The 20,042-nt window shown below is 44.6% G+C and overlaps 1 protein-coding gene across 2 annotated transcripts in view; it reads left to right on the forward strand.

Moving 5' to 3' along the window:
• The first annotated feature begins 5,773 nt into the window (after positions 1 to 5,773).
• The window catches only part of FAR1 (fatty acyl-CoA reductase 1), a 34,106-nt gene continuing 19,837 nt past the window's right edge, over positions 5,774 to 20,042 (forward strand). The window contains exons 1-2 of one of the 2 annotated variants that reach the window (XM_053981646.1): positions 5,774 to 5,850; positions 16,551 to 16,745. In XM_053981646.1, the coding sequence (XP_053837621.1) occupies positions 16,557 to 16,745 (189 nt within the window). In that variant the 5' untranslated portion in view covers positions 5,774 to 5,850; positions 16,551 to 16,556. Of the gene's footprint in view, positions 5,851 to 14,941; positions 14,957 to 16,550; positions 16,746 to 20,042 lie in introns of those variants that run through there. The other variant, XM_053981644.1, reaches the window with a different exon arrangement.

The following is a 20,042-nucleotide window of genomic DNA, read 5'->3' on the forward strand; positions in this document are numbered from 1 at the left end:
TGCAGGCTTCGCTTAAAATTGGAGAAGTATAATGAAGCAGTCTGGAAAGCTCTGAAAGGTTCCTGTGAATTTAAAGTAACTTGCTAGCATTGCTTAGAGAAGTGGATCAATTTAAAGATGCAATTTGAATCTCTTTTTTTTCCCCCAATAGTGAGCATTTAGGTGTTTGTCTCACCCTCATGGGTAACAAACCAAGATTTTGCCTTGCAAGCACTTGCAGTTATTTACCTATGGATTCCCACAACCTTGTGTCACGCTATCTCTGTGCTGGGTAATAGAGTTTCAAATACGGTTGGGGTTTTTTTTTTTTTAATAATTTATTCAGCGTTCCCAGTCCAGGCCACATTGGTGTTGTTATCTTCTCTTTCCTGCAATGAAAAATTCACAATGCTACCTTGAATAACCAGTTTGGTAGGATCTTAGAGAAGTAACCATATGTTACTACATTGAACTGCAAATGCATCATGATACAATGCCACTATGATGTTTTCCTGATGATAAGTAATTTAGGAGGGATAAATTAATTGTGACTTTAAAAGAGTGATCTTGAAAAAAAAAAAAAGGATTTGCTTTATTATTATTATTATTGATCATTTATCCTGAGAGCATCAGTCAATCCACTGTCACTGCATTATAGTTTATCAATGGACTACAATGATCTGAGGATATTATTATAGTTTATTAATGGACTACAATGATCAGAAGTATTTATTAGAGACAAGGTTTAAACCACCACCATTTTTTAACTGTTTTCAAAAACCAGACTGGACAAATGACACTGTTGTTCCCACACTGAAATATTGCTGGGATATTCCCCATGGCTTTCATTTGGTGTCACAGACACATTTTACTGAGCGACTTCTGAAAAATGTACCTAAATTTAACTGCTGTAGTAATCTGAGAAACTTTGATTTGCATATACCAACTAGAGATTTTTTTTAAAATATTTTTTTTACGAGTTCTTGTGCACTGACTGCAGTTCTGTGTCTGTGCTGCAATGGACTCATCTTTTCTTGGTAAATCTGAAATGGAAAAGCCTCATCCCACAGTCTGTAGGTTTGTATCACAGGTGAGGATTTCAGTACAACCAAAAAAGGAACCCTTGGTGCGTAGCGGGGTACAACAAAATGGTAAAACTTTTCATCAGGACTGTGGGAGATTCAGACTCCAATCTTTGTCTGCCTGAGTTAGTTTTCCTATATGGCTGAATGATTGGATGATGTCCCAGCTTCAGTGAGCAGGTGTTTTCCAAGGGATAGTCTTGAAAAACTGTCCACTGTCACTGAGCTACTGTGGAGGATGCAAGCAGAGCTCCCATTCTCATGGCCTGGGTCAAGCACAAACCATTCTGAAAAACCAACCTGCCCTTGCACAAGCCAAGACTGTGCTTACAACAATTCTCATATAATACCTTATTTGTACAGTAATCTGGATAGTACAGGTTGCACAAGTTTAGATAGGGTGTTTCCTAACTTTTAGATGCTTCTTCATTTTTTTTTTTTTTTGTTCAGCTGATGCATGTCCATCTGTGCAATATTTACTTGTGAAACCAATGTATATTGTGGCAGGGCATGGCATCATGGCAGCACAGCACCAGGACATCACGTTGCGCTGTTTGGTAACAAACGGTGAGGCAAGTGGAGCGCAGTGACTTTTGCACACAAATACGGCGCCTATCAACAGCAATCTGATCCCAAAATCGAGCTCAGTGGAGCTATGGAGGTTGCAGCGGCAGTGCAGGGTTGGTGGCTGGGCTTGATGGTCTCAAAGGCCTCTTCCAGCCTTGGTGGTTTCACAATTCCACAATTCCCTGCCATTGGCATGGGGTCCCTTGGTGGTTCCATGATCCCTGCCATTGGCATGGGGTCCCTTGGTGGTTCCACGATTCCACGATTCCCTGCCATTGGCACGGGGTCCCTTGGTGGTTCCACGATTCCCTGCCATTGGCATGGGGTCCCTTGGTGGTTCCACGATTCCCTGCCATTGGCACAGGGTCCCTTGGTGGCTCCACGATTCCACGATTCCTGCCATTGGCACGGGGTCCCTTGGTGGTTCCACGATTCCTGCCACTGGCACGGGGTCCCTTGGTGGTTCCACAATTCCCTGCCATTGGCACGGGGTCCCTTGGTGGTTCCACAATTCCCTGCCATTGGCACGGGGTCCCTTGGTGGTTCCACGATTCCACAATTCCCTGCCATTGGCATGGGGTCCTTGTTGGTTCCACAATTCCCTGCCATTGGCACGGGGTCCCTTGGTGGTTCCACGATTTCCTGCCATTGGCACAGGGTCCCTTGGTGGTTCCACGATTCCCTGCCATTGGCACGGGGTCCCTTGGTGGTTCCATGATTCCTGCCATTGGCACGGGGTCCCTTGGTGGTTCCACGATTCCACGATTCCTGCCATTGGCACGGGGTCCCTTGGTGGTTCCACGATTCCCTGCCATTGGCACGGGGTCCCTTGGTGGTTCCACGATTCCCTGCCATTGGCACGGGGTCCCTTGGTGGTTCCACGATTCCATGATTCCTGCCATTGGCACGGGGTCCCTTGGTGGTTCCACGATTCCACGATTCCTGCCATTGGCACGGGGTCCCTTGGTGGTTCCACGATTCCTGCCATTGGCACGGGGTCCCTTGGTGGTTCCATGATTCCACGATTCCTGCCATTGGCACGGGGTCCCTTGGTGGTTCCACAATTCCATGATTCCTGCCATTGGCACGGGGTCCCTTGGTGGTTCCACGATTCCACGATTCCTGCCATTGGCACGGGGTCCCTTGGTGGTTCCACGATTCCATGATTCCTGCCATTGGCACGGGGTCCCTTGGTGGTTCCACGATTCCCTGCCATTGGCACAGGGTCCCTTGGTGGTTCCACGATTCCCTGCCATTGGCACGGGGTCCCTTGGTGGTTCCACGATTCCACGATTCCTGCCATTGGCACGGGGTCCCTTGGTGGTTCCACGATTCCTGCCATTGGCACGGGGTCCCTTGGTGGTTCTACGATTCCTGCCATTGGCACGGGGTCCCTTGGTGGTTCCACAATTCCTGCCACTGGCACGGGGTCCCTTGGTGGTTCCACGATTCCATGATTCCCTGCCACTGGCACGGGGTCCCTTGGTGGTTCCATGATTCCTGCCATTGGCACGGGGTCCCTTGGTGGTTCCACGATTCCTGCCATTGGCACGGGGTCCCTTGGTGGTTCCACGATTCCACGATTCCTGCCATTGGCACGGGATCCCTTGGTGGTTCCACGATTCCCTGCCATTGCACGGGGTCCAGCCACCTTTGCCCCGCGGGCTCAGGCTGCTCCGAGTGCCGCAGTGCTGCTGCTGTGGCCCGGTGGCTCCGTGCTCTGAGGGCCGGGGTCGCTTTTCCCAGAACCTCAGCCGGGGCCGGAGCTCTGCTCTTGGAGCTTCGGAGCCGGGTTTGGACCCGCGCTGGTTTGTGATGGCAGCGTTTGGGACACGGACACACAGAGGGGGGGCCAGCGACACTGCGGGGACCCACGGGGACACTGCGGGGACACTGCGGGGACACTGCAGGGACACTGCGGGGACACTGCGGGGACACTCCCGGCCCCTCACGGAGCAGCCGCTCTGCCCTCCACAGCTGCGCGCTGGGGGAGCGGAGTGTGAGAGGGTGTGAGGGGCTGTGTGTGTGTGTGAGAGTGTGAGACGCTGTGAGTGTGTGTGTGTGAGTGTGTGTGAGTGACGGGGTGTGCGTGCCAGTTTGTGTGTGTGTGTGAGGGTGTGTGTGTCTGTGTGCACTGTGTGTGTGTGTGTGTGTGACCCTCTGTGTGTGCACTGTGGGTGTCTGTGTGTGTGTGCAGTGTGAGTGTGTCTGTGTGCACTGCGTCTGTGTGTGTGTGTCTGTGTGTGCACTGTGTGTGTCTTTGTGTCTGTGTGTCTGTCTGTGTGCGTCTGTGTGTGACCCTCTGTGTGTGTCTGTGTGTGCACTGTGTGTGTCTGTGTGTGTCTGTATGTCTGTGTGCACTGTGTCTGTGTGTGTGACCCTCTGTGAGTGGGCATGCACTGTGTGTGTGTCTGTGTGCACTGTGTCTGTGAGTGCTCGGTGTCTGTGTGTCTGTGTGCACTGTGTGTGTCTGTGTGTCTGTGTGCACTGTGTGTGTCTGTGTGTGTCTGTGTGTCTGTGTGCACTGTGTGTGTCTGTGAGTTTGTGTGTGTGTCTGTGTACACCGTCTGTGTGTCTGTCTGTGTGTGTCTGTGTGTGTGACCCTCTGTGTGTGTCTGTGTGTGCACTGTGTCTGTGTGTGTCTGTGTGCACTGTGTCTGAGTGCTCTGTGTGTGTATCTGTGTGTCTGTGAATGAGTGTGTGTGTCTGTGTGTCAGTCTGTCTGTGTCTCTGTGTGTGTGTGAGACCCTCTGTCTGTCTGTCTGTCTGTGTGTCTGTGTGACCCTCTGTCTGTCTGTCTGTCTGTGTGTCTGTGTGACCCTCTGTCTGTGTGTCTGTGCGTCTCTGTGGGTGTGTGTGTCTGTGTGTGTGTGTATGACCCTCTGTCTGTCTGTGTGTCTGTGTGACCCTCTGTGTGTGTCTGTCTGTGTGTCTGTGTGACCCTCTGTCTGTCTGTCTGTGCGACCCTCTGTCTGTCTGTCTGTCTGTGCGTCTCTGTGGGTGTGTGTGTGTCTGTCTGTGTGACCCTCTGTGTGTGTCTGTGTGACCCTCTGTGTGTGTCTGTGTGTCTGTGTGACCCTCTGTGTGTGTCTGTCTGTGTGTCTGTGTGTCTGTGTGACCCTCTGTGTGTGTCTGTCTGTGTGTCTGTGCGTCTCTGTGGTGTGTGTGTCTGTGTGTGTGTGTATGACCCTCTGTCTGTCTGTCTGTGTGTCTGTGTGACCCTCTGTGTGTCTGTCTGTCTGTCCGTGCGTCTCTGTGGGTGTGTGTGTCTGTGTGTGTGTGTGACCGTCTGTGTGTCTGTGTGTCTGTGTGACCCTCTGTGTGTGTCTCTGTGTCTGTCTGTCTGTGTGACCCTCTGTCTGTCTGTGTGACCCTCTGTGTCTGTGCGTCTGTCTGTGTGTCTGTGCGTCTCTGTGGGTGTGTGTGTCTGTGGGTGTGTGTGTGACCCTCTGTCTGTCTGTCTGTGTGACCCTTTGTGTCTGTCTGTCTGTCTGTGTGTCTGTGTGACCCTCTGTGTGTGTGTGTCTGTGTGTCCGTGCGTCTCTGTGAGTGTGTGTGTGACCCTCTGTCTGTCTGTCTGTCTGTCTGTCTGTGTGACCCTCTGTCTGTCTGTCCGTGCGTCTCTGTGGGTGTGTGTGTCTGTGTGTGTGTGTGACCGTCTGTGTGTCTGTGTGTCTGTGTGACCCTCTGTGTCTGTCTGTCTGTCTGTGTGTCTGTGTGACCCTCTGTGTGTCTGTCTGTGTGTCTGTCTGTGTGTCCGTGCGTCTCTGTGGGTGTGTGTGTGACCCTCTGTCTGTCTGTGTGTCTGTGTGACCCTCTGTCTGTCTGTCTGTCCGTGCGTCTCTGTGGGTGTCTGTGTGACCCTCTGTCTGTGTGTCTGTGTGACCCTCTGTCTCTGTGGGTGTCTGTGTGACCCTCTGTCTGTCTGTCTGTCTGTCCGTGCGTCTCTGTGGGTGTGTGTGTGGGTGTGGGGGGGGGGAGCGCGCGGCGCCCCCGCGCGGCGCCGCTGGGGGCGGGGCCGCCGGGCGCCCGCCAATCCGCGCCGCCCTCGTCCCGCGAGCGGCGGCGCGGGCGGCCAATGGGAGCGCGGGGAGCGCGCGCGCAGCGGCCAACGGGAGCGGCCGTGCGGGGCCGCCGTGCGGGACCCTCGGGGCGGCGAGCGCCGGGCGGGCACAGCCGGGGCCGGGCAGCGCCGGGGCCGCGCCGCGACCGCCCGCAGCAGGTACCGGCACCCCGCCCCCGGCCGCGCCGACCCCGCCCGGAGACCGGGGGGGCTTGGGGGAGGGGGCGGCCGCGCCTTTCCGGGGGTGGGGGGTAAGGATGGAGGGCGCCGGGGAGCTCCGGGGCGCGTCGTGGTGGCGGCCGGGCTGGCGGAGCGCGGCGGCCGCGGTCGATGCTCGGCGAAGCGGGGAGCGTGGGCGAGGCCGAAAGCCCCCGCTGCGCCCGCCGCAGGGCCCGGGCCTGGGTACCACCATCCCCCTCGGCGCTGGGCGGGCCTGCGGCGGCGGCCCTGCCCTGCCCTGCCCTGCCCGGCTCCCCTCGGGCAGAGCCCGTGCCGCGCGGCCGGCGCACGGAACGGGCTCGCAGGGAAGGCCACGAGTTCCTCTTGGCGCCCAGAGGAGCGGGCGTGTGCGGGGAGAGGCGGGGTGGGCCGTGCCCGCAGCCCCGGCCCCGCGGGTCCGTGCGCCGGGAGCGCTCCGTCGGCAGCGGGAGAGAGCCCTTCCTTCCCCCGCCTGTGCCCTGCGGGAGGCCCGCGGTCCTCCTTGCGCCGGGAGCCGCTGGCTCCTCCAAAGCACTTCCCTGAATGAAGTTTAAAGTGTGGCCGATTGCGGGGATACAGTGGTTGGTAGTGAGCCTGTAATCGAAACCAGCTTGATTCCCATGAAAATAGAGACCTTTAATTTCATTTGACCTACTTCAAGGCTTTAGCAACTGAAACTTCTTTTTTTTTTTTTTTTTTTTTTTAATATTTTAATAACTCTTTCGGTAATAATTAAGAAGTGGAGCATGTAGGAGTTTTGCTATCTGTGGCATCCATCTGTACTGCAGTAGGCTAGAATTTCTTGATCCCCAATTTGTGTATCATGTCTCTGCTGCTTAACTGAGATACCATCATGTCAGCAATTTGGAAATTATATTCTAGGTATAGGGTAGACTTCTAGGATCTTCACTCTTCAGCTCCTCTGCCCTGTTTTTCACCCTCCACTCACATATAGGTGCCTTAAAATTCAGCCATTTCCCCATCAAAAACCTATAGATGGATAGGAAAGATTAATTTTATGGGTTATGTTTTTATAGTTTTTTTTTTTTTGGTTTTTTTTTTTTTTTTTTTTTTTTTTTTTTTTTTTTTACCTCTACCTGTTGCAGAGCTATAAAGTAACGACAAATCAAGATCTCTTAACTTTTTAACTGCAAGTACTTGGTCTTTATTGCTGGACTGTAGATATAATGAAGCTTTACTAGACACAATTTTAACAATGAAAGCATTTTGGGGGAGTTGTCCTAAGTTAAGTGTGGCTGTAGGTTTTGGACAGGATAAATGTTTTTCTTCTTACAGTTCCAGGATAACCCAGCCTGATCACATCTTAGTAATCTACGGCAGCTAATACTTGTAGATAAAATTTAACATTGAAGCAAAAGTGTAACCATCCCTACCACCTCTTAGCTCCTGAAAGGCCAAACTGAATCTCCTTCTGGCTGCTACAAAGTGGAGGGTTCTCTGTCACCTTCCTGTTTCTGAGTTCTAGCTCTTGGAGGAGCTCCCAGTTCCTCACGAGGGTTGTTGTTTCCGGTGCTTGGAAGGGGATGCAGAACAAACTAAAATGGTTACACAGCCATTTGGAAGGTTTAAGTGAGTGCCTGAGAAGGTCCTGGATGTTGTTGAAGACATGAATTGTTGCAGTGACTGCAGGCTTGGTTGGCTTCTTCAGACAGAGTCTGTGTGTGTTTGGTTTTTTGTCACAAAATATTCAGTGTTTGAGGATGTTTCGTGTAGTTTGCTTGTTACTTGCCTGCAGAAAGCAGAGCTGCAGAGTAGCAAGCTAAAAACTCTTAAAAGGAGCCAATATCAGCAAAAATTGTGCTTGGCTAGTTTGGTACGTGTTGTGGAGGACTTGCATTATGTAAACATTTGCTGTCTGGGCATGGTTAATACCATCATGCACATCCCTGCATGATGTGCATGAGAAACAGGTGTTTCTCCCTGTTGCTCATTCCAAGCCTTGCAGTAATAAGTCAACACTTGCACAGTTCGGGAGCTGCAAACTGTCGTAACAAATCCTGTCTTATCAAAATAAAATAGGTATCCCCATTTTTTTTTTTTTTTTTTTGTCCTCTGAGCGTCTCCCATGCAGGATTTGCGGTGAGCACTGTTCTTCTGTTGAGCTCTCCCCAGCAGTGGGGACCATAGGGATGTACCCTGTCACTTTCTGCCCTCGGTGTGGTGACAAAGGCCGTGCTTTTAGCAGATGTTGGTGTTGGTATCTGTGTGTGCACAGGACCTCAGCCGCTGATATTTGTAAATTTGTAGAGCTCCTTGTGCAAGAGGTGTAATTGATAGATCGGGAGAGGACAGCCATTAGCATAAACAGGAGTTAAGATTGGAGCTCTGGCACTACACACCATCCTACCCTCCTGCCGAATAAATAGCTCTTCTCCCGAGCAGGAGGAGGGAGGCTGCCAGCATCCTGTTTGGGAGACAGGTAGGCAATCTCTTGGTACGACTTGCTTTGAGTATCTGTTAAGTCACTTCTAAAGATAAGAAAATTGTGGAAATGGGCTTTTATTTTTTTGGCTGTAGCTTGTTCCACGTGTATTGGAAGAAAGGTAGTGTTTTTTTTCTTTTTCTTTTGAAGGTGATTATATTTCAAATATGACTTAGTAGAGCAGTTGTCAGATAAATGAGTAATTTTTAGGTTTCAAAAGAATTATTGTGGGTTTCTGCAGGAACATAATAGAAGAGAAAATACCATTTAACTGTAAGAGATTTGGGAAAGTATGGGAGGAGTCTAGAAGTGTTGATTCCTAGGACTTTAAATTCATCGTGTAATGTCTGTTGTAAAACGTGATTCAGGCCTTCTATGTAATTTAAAACATGAGAAGAATAAGAGCTGGGCCTTTTGTTCTTGATTAAGTATTCCAGTTGTAATTGCTTTGTGAATAATAAGTTTGAACAGAACATAATTGCAGGTGCAGTTTTTGGGTAGTTATCCTTGTCTTGTTTGATCAAGATGAAAAAGGTGAATCTGGGTTTTAATTACCAAGATTAAGGAGTTAACCCTGAAACTTAAAGACTGAAAGTCTCTTATCACTGAAACTTAACAAACTGATGAGCACTCGAATGTTGTGTGTTCCCTCACCACCTTCCATTTACTTGATTTTTGTCTTTTCCCTCCCAGCAAAATGACAGTATCACAGTAGCAAGTGCAGCAATAATCCTGCTGCTGCTAAAGCTTTCTCTCGTGATAACCAGGGCTGAATATCAGCAGGCTGAAGTGAATGCTGAAGTGATGCCTTTGGTCTGTTTTCCTAAGGCAGTGAATAACTAGTGATGGAGAGTCAGCTGTGAGTGCTGCTCTGCTCATTGCATTGTAGATGTGTCCTTCAGACAGGTTCTGTTCTCCTTTCAGGGTTAACTCAAGAGCAATGACTTAAGCAAAGTAAGAGCCATGATTTATGCAACTACCCTCATAAGCAGTGAGGCTTTACCTTGTAATCCTTTCATAACCAAAAGTGCAAATGAGATTTCTAGTGCAGATTTCCAATTCAATTAGATAAAATGATCTTGAATCTGCCTGCCTCTTGATTTCCTAGAACTTGTTTAAAATTATCCCTGCATGTGTGTTAAACATGTTTTCATGTTAACTGGAGATGGAGTACAGTAAATGTTCTTACGTGAATATGCTTTCCTGGGATATCTTAATTTCTGGCCTGATCTGTGCCTTCCGTGCAATTTTGAGAAATGAGTTTAACTATACCAAAAGAGGCTTTCCCCCCCTCCTCCCTTCACTGTGCACTTGATGACTAGGCTCAAGCAGCAAACAATTTAGAAAAACGTCAACTTATAACCTAATTATAAAGGGATTGTAAAAACCTCCTACTGCGTTCCAATTCATTTTTGGAGGAGGGACTGTCTGTATAAGAAACATATTTACAGCAAAGCAAGGGACTTCCCTAGTATGTACTTTGTGAACAGATTACTTACTAAGAAGTAATTACAAAGTCATCTGGTACAGAATCCCCCTGAGTAGAAGCACAAGTAACTGGAAATTTGTAGTAAAATCAGAACTTTGACTGAAGGAAGGTGTGTGAACACATGCTGAAGAAATATCTGTGCAACCACATGCGTTGCTGCTGAGATCAACTCAAAAGTGGCCCACATTGAAATCAGGTTCTACTCCATAAGACTAAAGGCTTAAAAGAGGTTAAATACTCCATGAGTATGAGCTCAGCCCTCACTTCAGAGTATCTTATTTCACAAGGGTGTCTTTGGGTTGATGATTTAGGCTGAATTCTGCTAATAAGTTATTGGGTGGCCATGGGTTAGCTGGTCCCAATTCACCATCTTCCCAAAGCAATCGAGTGAATACTGTACTTGGGTTTTGTCATTGTCATCTAAAAGAAAATGACAGAACTATTTCCATGTCTGGTATCAGTCTGAATTTTGATATTAATGTGCTGTAGTGCAGTTAAAGGGATCATATGCAGTATTAGTGAAGTCTCACCTAAATCAATTTAATAGTGCTCCTCACCTTGAATGCATGTGCTGCCAGCAGTAGTAATGTATCCAGGAGGAACGTAGCTTGAGGAGCACACGCTCTAGGGCATGCTTTCAGTATCTAGTATATTTCAGTGGTTAAGAATAGTGAGGAGAACTGTTTGAAAAGCAAGTCTACTTTATTTTTGTACACAGAGCTATACACTCAGCTATGTAAACTTTGACCTAACTAGATTGGTTACTTGAACTGGTATTGTGTTTCATTAGATAAATGATTTAAAGAGGACAAATCTCTTCATTGGTAGTTGGGAAGTTTTTTCCTAGTCTTCAGTCCTGAAGATGTTCAACCAGTTTGAAATGCCTTGTTATTTTCCAGAAATTCTCTTAAATCACTGAGTGTCAGCCACAAGTTTGCCGTATTCTTTGCCATAGAGTTTTGGGTCTTCTGGTAGCATTTACCCATGCTGCAGCTGTGACTTGGGCCTGGTCCTTCAGATTGATTTAGTTTTGTTGTATTTCACGTGTAGAGAACACAGTATTACCCTGAATCCATCCCCATTATTGTGTGGAAATTGTGTAGTGAGAAACTTGAGGTCTGGCATATTACCAGGGCCAAGCCAAAGACTGGCTAGTTGATGTTGGATTAGTGGGCCCATTTTGATAATTCTTCAAAACTTAGTTGTTCTAATTAGCTTCCAAGCCTGCCAGTATGTTTTCCAGCTCCTGGAGGTGTGTTTACATTTTCTTGGTCCCTGGCTTACAGCTAGTAAAGAAAATGAACTTGCAGAGAGTAGATAAGAGTGCTGGTGAAGTCTAAAACATGGATATGTTGTCCTTCTGCTAGCTGAGGGAAGAATCCCAAGTCTTCCACGTGACTGGGAAGTTTGGAATAGGTATGTTTTAAGGTTAACTTGCACCCAAAGCAGTTTACAGTCTCTACTCATCTTTTGAAGCAGTATCTTTCACAGATAAGGTTTCCCAATGGATATAACCTTGGACCACAAAGACAAACAGACTGTATCCTTTGGAGATATGCTGGCTAGGTGTTGGCCACATAGGGTAGGTCATTGGCCCTTGTGGTGCTTGAAAATGTGGGCATTCTGCTGATAGCATTCATTGATTTGCTTTTGTGGAAACAAGGCACGGATGAAATGAGACATGATGATATGCTATAATATGACATGACCCAGACTTGTCTTTCTGGCAATAACCTTGTTTAGTTGAGTTAAATATTACTTCCTTTGTTGCCTGAGTCTCTCCAATCTCTCCAGTTCCCAGAGATTTTTTTTTTTTTTTTTTGACTTGTAATGGTGTCCTTGCAATGTGGCAATTGAAGCCCTGTATGAGGGACTTCTGTAATGATTTTTGTCTGGTGTGGATGCAGTGGGGAGTGTGTGTGGTGTTTAAACACTCTGGGTGCACTCAGATTTGATGTCTGGACAAATTTCATCTTCTGAATATACCAAAACAAAATGCTCCTACCACCTTACTTTTTCTGCTTTTTCCTCTTGCTATTGCTGGGCTCAAGCTGTCAGAAGGAAGGGGAAAATTGATTTGTTGGGCTGTGTTTTTGCAGAACTTTGTGGCTTGTTGCTGATATTTGAGAGGTTGGGAAATGCACATTTTCCATTTCCTGTGATGAGCGATAATCTTGATAGGATTGAATTTGGAGGGAGTGTGCTGTTGACCTAATGTTTGTCAGTGATAAACTAGAAGACAGAGCATTTAATCTCTAGCAAGGACACGCATGCACACTCTCTAGTTGCTGGATTTAGCATTTCAACATTCAGTGGAGCTGCAGCAGGCTTTCCTGGCACTTGGAAAACACATCTTTAAGCATCTTGATCTCTGTTTGGACAAATCTGGGAACTGATAATTTTCCTGTTAAAAACAGAATTGTCCTTGTTTTGAGAGTCAGAGTCCTCTGAAGCTGTGAGTTAAATATTGCTGCAGTAGCTCTGGAGGCAAACAGAGCTGCTGTTGTTTGCTCCATAATAGCACTTGCTCAGCCTTGGAGACGAGAATTTTTTACAAGATGGGGAATGTTGGCTAGGATCCTGGAGTGTTGGCTTGGTGGTGGATTTTCTTTTTTTTCCTGAAGTGCTTATGAACTCTTGACTTATCAGAGGACTGCACCCTTCTCACCAGCATCTCTATGAAGCATCACCATGGGCTTAGCCCTGAACCTGTGAATTCAGAAGGATCCCAGCAGCAATTGCTCTGTAGCAGCTTCACGGAAGATTCCTCTAGCAAAGGCTGTTTATACCTATGGGTAATGTGGGAATTTTGAATATTTCTGTTCTAGAGTGAGAATTCTTTCCAGAACTCTTATTAAGCCTTTCAACTGTCAGATTTCTTTATTCTAGATTGTTTTTGCTTATTAGCTCAAAAAGGTGTCTATGATGCAGGGTTTTAGATGTCCCACAGAGTGCATTAGACAACTTTGTGTTTGGTAGGAGTTCTCTGTGTGTGTTTGAAGAGGTAGGTGTTAACAGATGATTGGATAATGGTGACAATATGTATTGCTGGTTAACAGCTATTGTAAACATGCAAGATGTAATCTAAAGCAGATAGATAAACTGATTGCTGACACTTAACAGCCTCAACATGTTAAATTTGTTTTTGCTGTGGTGTCTTGCAAGGTAGTTTTTTTTTTTTTTTGGCATCTGCACCAGCTTGTTATGTGTTAGAGACTAAACTAAATTTCTGATAGGAACTACGTGTATTTCTTGACAGTTTAATTTACAAACAGAATTATAAAATAGTTCTTCCAACCCCATAAATTCTGTGATACTTCAGTAATTTGCTGCTGTAAACAACTTAAAAAAGTAATATACCTGTGAGGGAAGACCCTTCTGAGTTTGAGATGAGGAGTTGCTAGCAGTGCTATGCTAACTGGCACATGGAGATGCATTCTCGGAGAAGGCAGGGAAAGGTAGGTGGAGGATGGGAACATTCTTTCCTTTCCCTGTGCTTGAGATAACCTTTCTTTCTAACAGAGCAAAGCATAGGCTGCTGGATTCAGACTTTGATCATTCACACCTAGATTCCATGCATGGTTTTTACCCTTTAAATCCATTTTGGTGCTTTTAGGCAGTTCCCTCACAATCCCTGTGTTTGTTGCTGTAATGTTGACAGCAATGTGTACTTCTGAAAAAGTCACCAATTATGTTTTCTAGCTAGAATCTTCCAGAGTAATGGAAGTAGAAGCCAATCTCAGTGTGGGAAGTTGCTATGAATAAGGTCTACCAAAATCTGGTTGTTGGAGAACAGGCTAAAGAGAAAAGAGGGATTGAGAGTTTCTTAAAGGAAACATTACTCAATCCTAAAAAAAAAAAGAAAAAAAAAAGAATAAAATATTAGCCTGCAAACATATAAGTGTTGCTGCTTCCCAAGTGTGAATGTGAGTATTTGTGGATGTTCCTGGTTTTTTAATTGAATCCATTTCATCATTATGGTTCATCATAGCTCTGGATGTTGATGTTTTGTAGGTCTGGTATTCTGATTTCAGCCTCTTACACAAAGGAATATGATCAGAAATGACTGAGGCAGGAAACTTTGATCTATTTTGTGCCAGTTTTCTTTACATCACATGAGCCTAAATATTGTCAGATTTTGCAGTCACTTAAAAAGCTGGACTACAGCAACACAGGTATTTTCACTGTCAGCATAACTTTTCATTGCTTTAGCTTTCAGAAACAGATGTTGGCCCATAGCCATGTATTGGGTGTTGCCCAAGGCTCTTGTGTGGACGTATCCAAAGACTCTGCCCATGTTAGCAGGTTTGCATGCTGAGGTTGTGGCATTGTGTCAGAAGCAGGATTAAACCTTTCTTTGAGGAAGGACAGGTGAATGGATAGTATTAGATACACTCGTAGAGTCTCAAAGTGTGAAAAATAGAAATGATGGCTACTTAGGTAAGTTAGTAAGAAGGGTACTTAGGAACCATGGCAAAACTGAATCTTAGTGATAACACTGCTGCAGTAATGATTGCATGAGTTTTTGCCTCCCTCTTTGAGGGAACTGAAATGCTGTCCTATATATGGGAGCGATCATGCAGATCTTTAGGAGGAAGTGAATGGTGTACACAAAGACCAGGAGAACAAAAGTTATGGGGAAGACATACCTGAAGAGCATTAACTGTGACTTTGAGCCATGGTAAAGACAACAGGCCTGTATCTTAACTGAACAGGGAAAAATGACTCATAAGCATGCTGTGTCTTGCACCCCATGCTTCATGGCAGGAGCTGTGCTTTCAAATTTGCATTAGAGTCTCTTAACTGTGTGGTGAAAGTGGTTTAATGTAAATAGCTTTTTCTCTTGACCTTCAAAGAAAAAATTCCAGATGATGTACCGTGGTCAGTGGAAACAGTAGTGCTTGTTCTGCTCTAAACTTGCTGCTGTATCCTACTGTCTGTTGTCAGGTGCTTCACTTCTCAAAGAAGGGAGTCAAAATAAGGATCTGGAGTATCTGACATAGCACTTGGTACCCAGACTTGTGAAACCAGGACTTGTGCAGGTAGTAACTAATTTCTAACAGTAATCATTTGGAACTTGTTCAGAGACAGTTGAGATAAGAGCACATGAGAAACAGCACAACTGCTTTGATATGGTGAGTACCTGACAAATAGGTGTTCCAAAAACATTTGGAACTTTTCGGGCAAAAAGGACAAATTAGCTGTTCACTCCTAACATACATTCTGTGCATTCCCTGCTAAATCCCTGCTTGCAGTATCTTGCTGTCTTGAAAGAACTGAGTGTATTTAGAAGTTGCACCTTTATTCCTGGGTGGCAGGTGAAGAAGGGTTCTCACCCTGTTAAGGTATTCACTGTTGTAATCCATATTTGCCTAAGAAGCATTCCATCTGTGTTTAAAGATTCTCAATTCTGTCAGGTTTTTTTTTTAGTACCATGGTTTTATGGATTCTATCCCTGAGATGAGCTCAGTTGGTCAGAGCATGATGCTGATAACACCAAGACTGTCAGTCCCAAGGGTCAGCCCCTTATGGGCCATTCACTTGAGAGCTGGATGATTCTTGTGGGTCCCTTCCAACTCAGAATGTTCTGTGACTCTCTGTGGTCCCTTTTTGGGAGTGTTTTGGTCGTAGCAGTTTGTGTGGAACTGCCCTCGAGGACTATGAGACAGTCACTACATCAGCTCAGGATTTTTATGAGTCTAATCAGAAAGATGGGTAAAATGTGGTGGAAGTGTATCCATAATGCTACCTTGTTGCTATAGCTGGCTTAAAAGAATGGTAGCTCTGGGTGATGCACTGTGGTTGAGTTCTAGGGAGCCTAAAGGCCATGTTCTCACTTTATTATGAGACATACCATATTTGTCCTTAAAAAGAGTTTTCAGTTTCTCTTAGCAAGAATGACATCATTTCCAAGAGGTTGATGAAGGGAGGGGAAAGAATCATGATTCTCAAGGTTAACTTACTAACTGAAGCAAAATCTAAAGCACTTTCTAGCTTTGTGCTTAATTTGAGTAATAATCCCTTACCCTTCATTTTATTAGGAGGTGTATTTGTGGTTACATCTTAGTTTGTTGACAATTCTAATGACTTTATTTGGTTTTTTTTCCTCCCAAATGACTTAATGGATGAAGAAGTTGGAAAACTCTTCATCTGTGGATCTGTATGGGTTTTTGTAATAAATGTAAAACTGTTAGATCCCATTCCAAACAACTGACTCAACCTTCTCTCTGGTTTTGTTTAATTGGTAGGGAGGCTCATCCTAACTGTGACAGGGGGCTCTGCTGGCACTGTCAAAATTCCAGAACCAGCAATTGGGATGCTTGGCTCCCTGTCTTCTGTCAGTGGGTTTGAAGAATCCACTTGTGAGTACATTTTAATGATACAACCTCTAGTTCACATGGAGCAGCCCCTTGGAGTGGTAAAGGACCTTGCACACAGAGGCAAAAACATGCTGAAGTTGGGCTATTTTCCTGGCTGAGTGGATGTCTCAGTCTTTAAAACCCTGTTAACAGGAGCAGTTTAGAAGATCTGGAATGATTGTAGTGACCCTGTGGGAGTCTTTCAGAATGTTGTAAAAAAAGACAGCTTCAAGTACTGGTTATAGGTAAAAAAATCTATTAAGCATTTCTTTCAGGTATAAACAGCACAGATAAAATTATTTAATCTTCTGCAAATCTGAACTCTTTGGTAAGTTCTTTAACATGCTTTTTGTTTTTATCTTTTGTAAAGGTCACAATGATTTCCATTCCTGAGTACTATGAAGGAAAAAACATCCTCCTGACAGGAGCTACAGGCTTTGTGGGAAAAGTGCTTTTGGAAAAGCTGCTCAGATCCTGTCCTAAAGTGAAAGCAGTGTATGTGCTGGTAAGAAAAAAAGCAAAGCAGACACCTGAAGCACGAATAGAAGAAATTACTAGCTGTAAGGTATGTGTCATATGCTTACAAAGTTCATTTTTATCCTTCATTATGATGTTCTCATTTCATTTTGAGAACAGCTTCAGTTTGTCTAAAGCAAAATGTTATTGTTAATTTTTCTTTTTTTTAATTCTAACAGAAATACAAAATCTAAGACCTGGCAGTGCTTCAAGATATTAGTCTCTAGCAAAGCCAGTAGTTGATAATTATCCTGTATATAATTCAGGAGGAGGATGTTCAGCTGTAATGCAGAAATGAGAAGTAAAAATCTGTGTTAGAGCTTGCTAAGGGAATATAAAATCAAGTACAAAAGGTAGTGGACTGGGAGTTGTAAGATGGATTGAGACTCTTAAAGATCTCAAGTGAGTCACTTTTTCACCTTGTGCCTTCTGTTTTTTTCTGGAATGTGCTACTGGATCAAGCAGTAAATAAGAATGTGTCATCTCAACAGGAACTTACATTTGTAAGTGGAACAGAAATGTTTGGCTTAGCAGATTTACAGATTTCTGTTGGTCAGCCTGTGACAGCTAGAAAGGCACTGTAGGTCTGTGCTGTGGAATTATCCAAGTGGCTCTCTAAATGATTTTCTGTGCAAGCTGGGTCAAATACTTTGTTCCTGAAAAGACTCATTACCTTGATATTCTGGTGAGCTAGGCTGGCTCTTCTTACTGTGTGTAGAATCATCCATCTCTGTTGCCCATCTTTCTCCTTAGAGAGTATCCTGTTCATAATAGGAAGGATGAACAGGATGAGGAGAGATTTCTAGCATGAACTTTGCTAAAGCAGAGTTTGTTTATTTCTATCTAGGCTTTTCTCTTGTGAAATACAAGTGTCAGGAGTTTAATTTTTTCATTGAGATACAATGTAGTCTGTACAAAGTGTGTTCTTAGAAGGTGCTAAAGGGAAATCAATAAGGAACGATGAATGCACTTAGGGGTAAGTTGTTTGAAGTACAGCAACGGATTTCTACAGCTCTGACTAGCTGGGATTATAGCAGATATGAGGATGGCTGTTCCCTAGTTAATTATTTTCTGTAACCAGTCAAAAAACTGACTCATTGCTCAAAAAGCATCTTCCTGTAGTCTTGTGCAATGTCATAAAACACAACAGAATGAGTTACAGTGGTGTTCTGTCTTAAAATTCAGTTGCATGTTCTCTCTAGATTAAACCTTCAGTTTGTCACTGCCCTGAAACAAGGAAAATATCTCCAGACTAAGCTCTGAGATGCAAAAGGAAAATTTTCTCAATCCTCTTTTTGTATACACTATTACCCAAAGAAAGGTGGGGAGTATTTGAGCAGAGATAGAAGTAGCCCTAGTGTGGACTGACTTAAACTTTGGTAAGCAGTAAGGCTCAGTATGGCTTTTGGGCAAAGTGCTATAAAAGGCTTTTAAATTTGAGTCAAAGTCTGCTTGTAGTCTGTACCAGCTCCCATTGAGATAAAAATCTGATGTGATTTGAGTCTTGGTGTGCACTTATTGCTGGAGCAGGTTCACAGCAGAAGTCCTGGTAAGCAGAGTTACTGCTTGAGGCAGGAACCTGCAGGGATGGAGTTGCTCATCTATGCAGAGATGTAGAATAGGGCCAGATCTTCGTTCTGTCTTCATCAAGTGATTAGAAAAGATTGAAAGTCCATTGTTTAAATGGCTCTAATGTCATCAAGATTCTTCTGGAAGTCTATGAAAATTTTTATAAGATCTATTGTCTTAAGCTGTCCAGTTGCAAGGGCACTGCCAGTAATTCTTCACAGTTTAGGTGGACTCATTAAGTGTTCTGCAGATGTTTCAACATTCTGTTTCTTGAAGAGTTTGAAATCTAAATGGGTGAATGCGGTAATAAATAAAATAAATGTGAAATAAACTGGGCTACAAATAGCAAAACAGTGTTGAGATTTCTACTTTCTTTGGACTTCAGATATCTAATTCCTCTGCTGATTTGCCATACGTATTGCATACACTCTAGGTATTTCTTCTCCTTAGTACTGGAGTCAGTGCTAGTGAGAGGTGCGTAGGAATAGTGCATGACTGTGGATGTGAAAAGGGATATAAGAGATGTAGTAGATGCATGAAAAATAAAATCTGTCTCTTTAAGAGCTCATCCATGGTACTGCTTTTCTGTTACAATGCAATATCACACATTAATATGGTTAAGAGGCAGCTGCTTCAGCTCCCTGGAGGAAGGTGCCATCATTCCAACCGAAAACATAACAGGCTTATTGTTAAAAATCATACAAAATTTCTGCCCTTAGGTAAGAACTGTTTGCTGTACCCATAAGAGTTGCAGAGGCTTTAAACTCTGTCTTGGCAGCTTTATCCTATAAAGTGAAGTTTCATGTTTGCAAAGTCCAGTCGAGCCTCGAAAAGTGGAGATGTCCTGTGTTCTCACTGTGGAATTAGCACTGCTACTTCAGGTGGCCACACAATGAGCTGCATTTGCTCATGTTTGGGCTGAAAAAACATCTCTAAAAAAAGAGCTGGACCTGAGCAGCTGCTCACACAGCTCTGGGGCTCCTTGCTCTTCCAGTGTCAGAGAAGCATCAGGAATAAAGAAATTAGAAGGACCAGTCTCTGTGGTAGAAATATAAACTTAGATTGCTTGAAGTGTTGTGAAACTGCACCTTTAGGTGACTTAATTTATAATTTAAAATTCATTAACGTCATTCTTTAAGGAAATGTCTTCTGGCTATTTGTGTTTGGTATAACCTCATGCTTGGGTGGGAAAAAGAAAGTACTGCTGTGATTTTAATACAATATAATTGACTGGTGTTGAAGCAGTTACAAGATATTGTCCCCTGGACAGTAAAGAAGGGTCTGCTCTTCTGCAACTTTCAAGGGTGTTTTACTGCCACACTACTGTGTGACTCAGGAAAACTTGCATACTAATGACTGTAAATAAGGTGAGGTAAGAATTTTGATCTGTGTGTAAGCCACCTGGTTAGAACCCAGCTATTTATGAGGAGAATTCGTGATGAAATATAATTTTGGTGAGATCTTTTTCAGGCAGAACTGTGGAACACCAATTCGATAAAACTTAATCAGATGTTCTAATGTCATATGCCTTTTTTTTTGTTTAACTAGCCAGAGAAACTATTTCTTTTTTTAATAATCTGGAAGTTCTTCAAGACTGGCATAATTTGATGATAGTATTTCTTAAATCACTGGAAATTTGTGAATCTTAATGCAGGATTTCTAAACCTAAAATCCAGCATGACTTTTATAAGAATTTGAATAGCTGTTATCAAGCTTGGGAAGTGTTCCCTTTCCTTATGTTGGAAAAAAATATAGTTTGCTTCATGGGAAGTCTGTA

Source organism: Vidua macroura, chromosome 6 (assembly GCF_024509145.1).
Source record: "Vidua macroura isolate BioBank_ID:100142 chromosome 6, ASM2450914v1, whole genome shotgun sequence".
NCBI classification, from domain to species: domain Eukaryota; kingdom Metazoa; phylum Chordata; class Aves; order Passeriformes; family Viduidae; genus Vidua; species Vidua macroura.